The 9271-nt window shown below is 36.9% G+C and overlaps 2 protein-coding genes across 2 annotated transcripts; both read right to left on the reverse strand.

Moving 5' to 3' along the window:
- Window positions 1-1768: 1768 nt before the first annotated feature.
- Window positions 1769-4749, reverse strand: LOC137071060 (myosin heavy chain, fast skeletal muscle-like). Its single transcript, XM_067438719.1, has 8 exons — window positions 4447-4749; window positions 4127-4330; window positions 2923-3048; window positions 2664-2834; window positions 2450-2554; window positions 2266-2361; window positions 2031-2162; window positions 1769-1891 (listed from the first exon to the last, which is right to left on the reverse strand). Exons 1-8 carry the CDS (start codon window positions 4651-4653, stop codon window positions 1877-1879), a joined length of 1056 nt encoding a protein of 351 aa, XP_067294820.1. The 5' UTR covers window positions 4654-4749; the 3' UTR covers window positions 1769-1876.
- A 1034-nt stretch (window positions 4750-5783) lies between these two features.
- Window positions 5784-8764, reverse strand: LOC137071059 (myosin heavy chain, fast skeletal muscle-like). Its single transcript, XM_067438718.1, has 8 exons — window positions 8462-8764; window positions 8142-8345; window positions 6938-7063; window positions 6679-6849; window positions 6465-6569; window positions 6281-6376; window positions 6046-6177; window positions 5784-5906 (listed from the first exon to the last, which is right to left on the reverse strand). Exons 1-8 carry the CDS (start codon window positions 8666-8668, stop codon window positions 5892-5894), a joined length of 1056 nt encoding a protein of 351 aa, XP_067294819.1. The 5' UTR covers window positions 8669-8764; the 3' UTR covers window positions 5784-5891.
- Between the last annotated feature and the right edge of the window lie 507 nt (window positions 8765-9271).

Raw genomic sequence — 9271 nt, forward strand, 5'->3', positions numbered from 1 at the left:
GGTGTTTTATTACTGATACTATTTTATTAATATTCATTCAAAATATTACAAAAAGAAAACAAAACAAAAAAAACCTTAAAGGTTACTTCAGCGATTAGCATATGTCTTTGTATCAGTAAAAAACCCTGGAGTATATTCGAATGATCGTGCCCCCCCACCCCCACATATCCCCCTGAGACAAGAGATTATGCATTTTATTTCTGTAAAATTTTTGACCAGAGGCTAAAGACTGCAGCCAGCAGAAGACGCTATTTCTGCATGTTTTCAACCCACGCATGGGCGGTGGGATCGCACTCACAGCTCAGCTCGCAGCTGGAGGTATTCATGTTAATGGAGCGAGCGGCGGAGCAAAGTGAGTGTTTCAATTTCTTAAATTAATTCCTATGAAAGTTAAGTTTCCAAAGGCATGAACTGAAAACGTGCCAGACTGAACACGCTGTGAATGTATGCCACGAGCGTGGAGGCATTTACCTCAGCTCTCATCAGGAGAGCTCATTCATCACGGTGAATGTAATTTGACTCCTGCTGTGTTTGTGCCGTGACACTCCCTCAGCGCCTAAAACATAATATTTTACAGACATGTTGTTTTTAATTGTAGTATCTGTCCTCTGACTGAAATGATTTTATGAAAATGAACGTGGTGGAAAAGTGATCCAGTGATCCAGTAGCAGTGGCTATGGGAGTGGCCTTGTAGGGCAGCAAAGCATTCTGGGAATTGTTGTCTTTCATCCCGATGAGACAAACATACATTTTCTTTCTTTTCTCAGTCTAGAAAGCAACAAATTCAAAAATTATTTCACATTTCTACACACCAGATACAGTGAAAGTTGTGTAACGGCCGGCCGAATTCATAATGTCAAAAAGATCGAAGCCCTCTCTTGCAGGGTAGATAAGGGATAAAGGGAAGGGATATCCCTAAAAAAGGGATAAATGATGTAATGAATTAACAGTTTATTTAATTGCATAGTAGTAATATATGAATGATCTCTAATTAATTCCAGTTATTTTTACCTTAAACTTTATGCAAGCAGCTGTGCAGTGTGATTTTGTAAAAAATCATGTCAGTTTTGCAATTTTGAATGGGATAAATTATAAAATTTCCGAAATTACTAATTATATTTATATACAGGTTTATTTAAAATAGCATTTAAAAAAAATGCACATTAAATATCTTAATTTATCAGTTCAATTCATGGTGAAAACATGAATGTGAATCATTTAGTGGAAGATTGCTGCCATATATATATATATATATATATATATATATATATATATATATATATATATATAAAAATGTGTTCTATGCATTCCACTTTTCAACAAATTAATTAAACTTTATAATGATTTATGATCTGGTTGCTATAGGGTTCTGAGATGCATGCTTAGGACAGCGCAATGTGTGTCAAGATTTGAGCATTTAGAAACTAAATTTATGATAGTTGTCAGATTTCATTTGTGCTTTCAAATATGAAATTAAAACATCAACCTAGCTTTGGAGAATTTGATTCTTCATTCAAAGAGATAGGAGCTGTTTCATAGATGGCGCTGAGTGGAATTACTTTAATGACTATTACTCTGTCCATGAAACAAGCCACAATTTATTGTTTAATTTAAAATTAAAAAAGCAATTTTTTCTAATTTTTCTGCTTTCAAAATTGTCCGAAAATAAATGATCAGAAGACACCCTGATTGTGAACAAATTCCATTATAATTCTGACAAAGGATTCCTCTAAAAAACATTCCTCTAAAGAACACTCCAAAACAAATGTTTGCATAGGGTAAACATGTTTATTTCAAAGGGAATTTTAAAAGTAATTCTACAGAACAATCATATATTATATGACATCAGTAGAGGCTCCCTTCAGGTTTGAGGCTTTCACTCTTCTTTGGCCTAAGACAAAATTAAGCACATTCATAAGTCATGTAAATAATCAGTAAATTTTCAAGCATAAGCTGAATACTTTATGTTTCTAGTCTGTAAATGTGAGAAAGCATCTTCTAAGTACAGACTCTGGCATTATGCGACTGACCTTTCCAGCATCACGGCTCTTGGCTCTGAGCTTGTTGACCTGAGACTCAGCAATGTCAGCACGCTCTTCAGCCTCTTCCAGTTCATGCTGCACCTTCCTCAACTTGGACAGATGAGTGTTGGCTTGCTCCTCCTAAAGAGTACATTTTTTACCATATTAACTAAACTTTGGAGCACCAGTGAAATCTCAACATTAACTACTGATTTATCGATGTGTAAACATATATTTTACATACTGCCTCCTCAGACTGCCTCTTGTAGGCTTTGACCTTCAGCTGCAGCTTATCAACCAGATCCTGAAGTCTGTTGATGTTTTTCTTATCCTCCTCAGTCTAAAAACATTTTCATAGATTTATTCTAAATATTTGTCTATAGATGCATCTATGGATGACTCAATGGATACTGTCGGGATGATCTTACCTGATAAGTGAGTTCTTTCACTCTCCTCTCATATTTGCGGACACCTTTAACAGCATCACCCCCACGTCTCTGCTCTGCGTCAACTTCAGCCTCAAGCTCACGGACCTTTTATGGCACAATATAGATCTCAGATAAGTGCAAGTGTAGTTAGTGCATTTTAGCTACTTTAGGGACCTGAGATAATGCTTTGAATTTTAGGATTGCAAGTTCTCACCCTGCTCTCCAACTTCTGGAGTTGTTTCTTTCCTCCCTTCATGGCCAGATTCTCAGCCTCATCCAGACGGTGCTGAAGGTCCTTCACTGTGACCTCCAGATTCTTCTTCATCCTCTCAAGGTGAGCACTGGTGTCCTGCTCTTTCTTGAGCTCTTCTGCCATCATTGCAGCCTTTTGCATTAATACAGAAAGTCATTAGATCCACATTTTTCAAGTACACAAGTGTCTTGTGGAACATTTGGCAGCTACTGTTACTTACATCAGTAATGGCTTTCTTGGCCTTCTCCTCTGCATTTCTGGCTTCCTGTACAGTGTCATCAACTTCACTCTGGACCTGAACAAGGTCAGCCTCAAGCTTCTTCTTGGTATTCAGGAGACTTGTGTTCTAAAAAAAATAAAAGCAATGGGAAAGTTCTGATCAGGATTTTTGCAAGATGCTGATCATTCAAGCTTAGTATAATATGCAAGCTCTCTGTTGGCTCCTAACACACTGAAAGGGATTTTAAGGATATCACATTTAAGTGGCATTTCTTATTAGTGCTTGACATGATGACTATAAGAAATGATATATGATGTCATAAAAATTTAGTTTGAGCTTGTTCATAATCATGTCACCTGCATCTGGACCAATTGTTTTATTGATATCACAAAGGAAAAAAAAGTTATGGCATTTGGAACCATAGTAGCCTTTTTATCAAAAGTGTTTTACTGAACATAAGAACTATTTACATATATAAATGCCATATACCATAAAATTATTCTCTTCTCAAAAGCTCTTGTGGCTTTTGTTTTAGGCCGTTTGGATATTTTGGATGTATGTTTTTTTTTTCTTTTTTTTTTTTTCTTCTTCTTCATTTTCATTCATTATACATAAGCTTTTTCTCATAGTTTAAAGCTTAATAAACACTGGATTTGACCAGTAGATGGTACTGTTCCCAAACTCTGCATGGATCCTCAAGAGTACAAGTCCGCTGAAGTGGATCACGTTTCGTTTTGATTGATCAAAGTTTGGCTGAGATACAGACTCAGAACCCATTCTGGCTCAAACTTGAAGTTGTTTGTGCATCATGATAATGATACGGTCAGATTCAGGAAGTCCTATAGCTTTAGCCAAGCAGCATGTCATGTTACTCCATAATGATTTTCTTCAAATCTACACATCAAGTTATGTTGTGTGGGAGTTCGTTTGAATCAAGTCACCCACCTCTAAATAAAGATGTGTGATTTACTATGGTTTACTAATGTTTTGAAAAGTTACAAAGCAGAACGTGGCACAAACGCCTCACCTGTAAAATGTTTACATGTTTATCTGCAGCTAATTTTATGGTATTATGTCAATACATTGTGATTGGTTAGTGAAATGGGCCAAGTTTAAGTCATAAAATGTGGTTTTCAGCCAATTATTATAGGTGACCAATCAGTGCATCCCTAATTATACAAAAAAACAAATATAAAAACCTTACCTGAGAGTGCAACAGCCCGACACGCTCACTGGCGTCCACCAGCTCTTGTTCAGCCACTTTGCGGCCTCTCTCTGTCTGCTCCAGAGCAGCTCTCAGCTCCTCAATCTCAGACTGCATCAGAGTGTTTCTGCGCTCCACCATGGCCACCTGCTCCTTCATGTCTTCCTGACCTCTCAGGGCATCGTCAAGGTGCAGTTGAGCATCCTGAACATAACAATAGATTTACAAGTTTTCAGTGTACTTTTTGTTGGTTAGATGTACATTGTTAGATTACAGGTTGAATTAAACGAACATCCCAAAGCCAAATAGAATTCATATACCTTTAGTTGTCCCTGAACATTCCTGAGCTGTTTCTGGGCCTCAGCAGCCTGGCGATTGGCATGGCTCAGCTGAATCTCCATCTCATTAAGGTCTCCCTCCATCTTCTTCTTGATTCTCAGGGCATCATTCCTGCTCCTGACTTCAGAGTCCAGAGTGCCCTGCATGGATTCAATGACTCTCTGGCTGTTCCTCTTGATCTGCTCCATCTCCTCATCCTTCTCTGCAAGCTTCCTGTCAATCTCACTTTTGACCTGGTTTAGCTCAAGCTGGACACGAAGAATCTTGGACTCCTCATGCTCCAGTGTACCCTATGAAAAAAAAGTGTATATATAGTCTAGAAAGCAACAAATTCAAAAATTATTTCACATTTCTACACACCAGATACAGTGAAAGTTGTGTAACGGCCGGCCGAATTCATAATGTCAAAAAGATCGAAGCCCTCTCTTGCAGGGTAGATAAGGGATAAAGGGAAGGGATATCCCTAAAAAAGGGATAAATGATGTAATGAATTAACAGTTTATTTAATTGCATAGTAGTAATATATGAATGATCTCTAATTAATTCCAGTTATTTTTACCTTAAACTTTATGCAAGCAGCTGTGCAGTGTGATTTTGTAAAAAATCATGTCAGTTTTGCAATTTTGAATGGGATAAATTATAAAATTTCCGAAATTACTAATTATATTTATATACAGGTTTATTTAAAATAGCATTTAAAAAAAATGCACATTAAATATCTTAATTTATCAGTTCAATTCATGGTGAAAACATGAATGTGAATCATTTAGTGGAAGATTGCTGCCATATATATATATATATATATATATATATATATATATATATATATATATATATATAAAAATGTGTTCTATGCATTCCACTTTTCAACAAATTAATTAAACTTTATAATGATTTATGATCTGGTTGCTATAGGGTTCTGAGATGCATGCTTAGGACAGCGCAATGTGTGTCAAGATTTGAGCATTTAGAAACTAAATTTATGATAGTTGTCAGATTTCATTTGTGCTTTCAAATATGAAATTAAAACATCAACCTAGCTTTGGAGAATTTGATTCTTCATTCAAAGAGATAGGAGCTGTTTCATAGATGGCGCTGAGTGGAATTACTTTAATGACTATTACTCTGTCCATGAAACAAGCCACAATTTATTGTTTAATTTAAAATTAAAAAAGCAATTTTTTCTAATTTTTCTGCTTTCAAAATTGTCCGAAAATAAATGATCAGAAGACACCCTGATTGTGAACAAATTCCATTATAATTCTGACAAAGGATTCCTCTAAAAAACATTCCTCTAAAGAACACTCCAAAACAAATGTTTGCATAGGGTAAACATGTTTATTTCAAAGGGAATTTTAAAAGTAATTCTACAGAACAATCATATATTATATGACATCAGTAGAGGCTCCCTTCAGGTTTGAGGCTTTCACTCTTCTTTGGCCTAAGACAAAATTAAGCACATTCATAAGTCATGTAAATAATCAGTAAATTTTCAAGCATAAGCTGAATACTTTATGTTTCTAGTCTGTAAATGTGAGAAAGCATCTTCTAAGTACAGACTCTGGCATTATGCGACTGACCTTTCCAGCATCACGGCTCTTGGCTCTGAGCTTGTTGACCTGAGACTCAGCAATGTCAGCACGCTCTTCAGCCTCTTCCAGTTCATGCTGCACCTTCCTCAACTTGGACAGATGAGTGTTGGCTTGCTCCTCCTAAAGAGTACATTTTTTACCATATTAACTAAACTTTGGAGCACCAGTGAAATCTCAACATTAACTACTGATTTATCGATGTGTAAACATATATTTTACATACTGCCTCCTCAGACTGCCTCTTGTAGGCTTTGACCTTCAGCTGCAGCTTATCAACCAGATCCTGAAGTCTGTTGATGTTTTTCTTATCCTCCTCAGTCTAAAAACATTTTCATAGATTTATTCTAAATATTTGTCTATAGATGCATCTATGGATGACTCAATGGATACTGTCGGGATGATCTTACCTGATAAGTGAGTTCTTTCACTCTCCTCTCATATTTGCGGACACCTTTAACAGCATCACCCCCACGTCTCTGCTCTGCGTCAACTTCAGCCTCAAGCTCACGGACCTTTTATGGCACAATATAGATCTCAGATAAGTGCAAGTGTAGTTAGTGCATTTTAGCTACTTTAGGGACCTGAGATAATGCTTTGAATTTTAGGATTGCAAGTTCTCACCCTGCTCTCCAACTTCTGGAGTTGTTTCTTTCCTCCCTTCATGGCCAGATTCTCAGCCTCATCCAGACGGTGCTGAAGGTCCTTCACTGTGACCTCCAGATTCTTCTTCATCCTCTCAAGGTGAGCACTGGTGTCCTGCTCTTTCTTGAGCTCTTCTGCCATCATTGCAGCCTTTTGCATTAATACAGAAAGTCATTAGATCCACATTTTTCAAGTACACAAGTGTCTTGTGGAACATTTGGCAGCTACTGTTACTTACATCAGTAATGGCTTTCTTGGCCTTCTCCTCTGCATTTCTGGCTTCCTGTACAGTGTCATCAACTTCACTCTGGACCTGAACAAGGTCAGCCTCAAGCTTCTTCTTGGTATTCAGGAGACTTGTGTTCTAAAAAAAATAAAAGCAATGGGAAAGTTCTGATCAGGATTTTTGCAAGATGCTGATCATTCAAGCTTAGTATAATATGCAAGCTCTCTGTTGGCTCCTAACACACTGAAAGGGATTTTAAGGATATCACATTTAAGTGGCATTTCTTATTAGTGCTTGACATGATGACTATAAGAAATGATATATGATGTCATAAAAATTTAGTTTGAGCTTGTTCATAATCATGTCACCTGCATCTGGACCAATTGTTTTATTGATATCACAAAGGAAAAAAAAGTTATGGCATTTGGAACCATAGTAGCCTTTTTATCAAAAGTGTTTTACTGAACATAAGAACTATTTACATATATAAATGCCATATACCATAAAATTATTCTCTTCTCAAAAGCTCTTGTGGCTTTTGTTTTAGGCCGTTTGGATATTTTGGATGTATGTTTTTTTTTTCTTTTTTTTTTTTTCTTCTTCTTCATTTTCATTCATTATACATAAGCTTTTTCTCATAGTTTAAAGCTTAATAAACACTGGATTTGACCAGTAGATGGTACTGTTCCCAAACTCTGCATGGATCCTCAAGAGTACAAGTCCGCTGAAGTGGATCACGTTTCGTTTTGATTGATCAAAGTTTGGCTGAGATACAGACTCAGAACCCATTCTGGCTCAAACTTGAAGTTGTTTGTGCATCATGATAATGATACGGTCAGATTCAGGAAGTCCTATAGCTTTAGCCAAGCAGCATGTCATGTTACTCCATAATGATTTTCTTCAAATCTACACATCAAGTTATGTTGTGTGGGAGTTCGTTTGAATCAAGTCACCCACCTCTAAATAAAGATGTGTGATTTACTATGGTTTACTAATGTTTTGAAAAGTTACAAAGCAGAACGTGGCACAAACGCCTCACCTGTAAAATGTTTACATGTTTATCTGCAGCTAATTTTATGGTATTATGTCAATACATTGTGATTGGTTAGTGAAATGGGCCAAGTTTAAGTCATAAAATGTGGTTTTCAGCCAATTATTATAGGTGACCAATCAGTGCATCCCTAATTATACAAAAAAACAAATATAAAAACCTTACCTGAGAGTGCAACAGCCCGACACGCTCACTGGCGTCCACCAGCTCTTGTTCAGCCACTTTGCGGCCTCTCTCTGTCTGCTCCAGAGCAGCTCTCAGCTCCTCAATCTCAGACTGCATCAGAGTGTTTCTGCGCTCCACCATGGCCACCTGCTCCTTCATGTCTTCCTGACCTCTCAGGGCATCGTCAAGGTGCAGTTGAGCATCCTGAACATAACAATAGATTTACAAGTTTTCAGTGTACTTTTTGTTGGTTAGATGTACATTGTTAGATTACAGGTTGAATTAAACGAACATCCCAAAGCCAAATAGAATTCATATACCTTTAGTTGTCCCTGAACATTCCTGAGCTGTTTCTGGGCCTCAGCAGCCTGGCGATTGGCATGGCTCAGCTGAATCTCCATCTCATTAAGGTCTCCCTCCATCTTCTTCTTGATTCTCAGGGCATCATTCCTGCTCCTGACTTCAGAGTCCAGAGTGCCCTGCATGGATTCAATGACTCTCTGGCTGTTCCTCTTGATCTGCTCCATCTCCTCATCCTTCTCTGCAAGCTTCCTGTCAATCTCACTTTTGACCTGGTTTAGCTCAAGCTGGACACGAAGAATCTTGGACTCCTCATGCTCCAGTGTACCCTATGAAAAAAAAGTGTATATATAGTCTAGAAAGCAACAAATTCAAAAATTATTTCACATTTCTACACACCAGATACAGTGAAAGTTGTGTAACGGCCGGCCGAATTCATAATGTCAAAAAGATCGAAGCCCTCTCTTGCAGGGTAGATAAGGGATAAAGGGAAGGGATATCCCTAAAAAAGGGATAAATGATGTAATGAATTAACAGTTTATTTAATTGCATAGTAGTAATATATGAATGATCTCTAATTAATTCCAGTTATTTTTACCTTAAACTTTATGCAAGCAGCTGTGCAGTGTGATTTTGTAAAAAATCATGTCAGTTTTGCAATTTTGAATGGGATAAATTATAAAATTTCCGAAATTACTAATTATATTTATATACAGGTTTATTTAAAATAGCATTTAAAAAAAATGCACATTAAATATCTTAATTTATCAGTTCAATTCATGGTGAAAACATGAATGTGAATCATTTAGTGGAAGATTGCTGCCATATAT

The sequence above is a fragment of the Pseudorasbora parva genome, chromosome 3 (assembly GCF_024679245.1).
Source record: "Pseudorasbora parva isolate DD20220531a chromosome 3, ASM2467924v1, whole genome shotgun sequence".
In the NCBI taxonomy this organism is placed as follows: Eukaryota; Metazoa; Chordata; class Actinopteri; order Cypriniformes; family Gobionidae; genus Pseudorasbora; species Pseudorasbora parva.

Excerpts from the sequence above, each read along its gene's own strand:
- LOC137071060 (XM_067438719.1), bottom strand. The coding sequence starts at position 4,653 with ATGGAGCAGATCAAGAGGAACAGCCAGAGAGTCATTGAATCCATGCAG. Across the intron at positions 4,331-4,446 it reads ATGTTCAGGGACAACTAAAG|GATGCTCAACTGCACCTTGA; the intron begins GTATATGAATTC and ends TGTTATGTTCAG. Across the intron at positions 3,049-4,126 it reads TCGGGCTGTTGCACTCTCAG|AACACAAGTCTCCTGAATAC; the intron begins GTAAGGTTTTTA and ends TATTTTTTTTAG.
- LOC137071059 (XM_067438718.1), bottom strand. The coding sequence starts at position 8,668 with ATGGAGCAGATCAAGAGGAACAGCCAGAGAGTCATTGAATCCATGCAG. Across the intron at positions 6,850-6,937 it reads CCAAGAAAGCCATTACTGAT|GCTGCAATGATGGCAGAAGA; the intron begins GTAAGTAACAGT and ends TTAATGCAAAAG. Across the intron at positions 6,377-6,464 it reads TGAAAGAACTCACTTATCAG|ACTGAGGAGGATAAGAAAAA; the intron begins GTAAGATCATCC and ends AAATGTTTTTAG.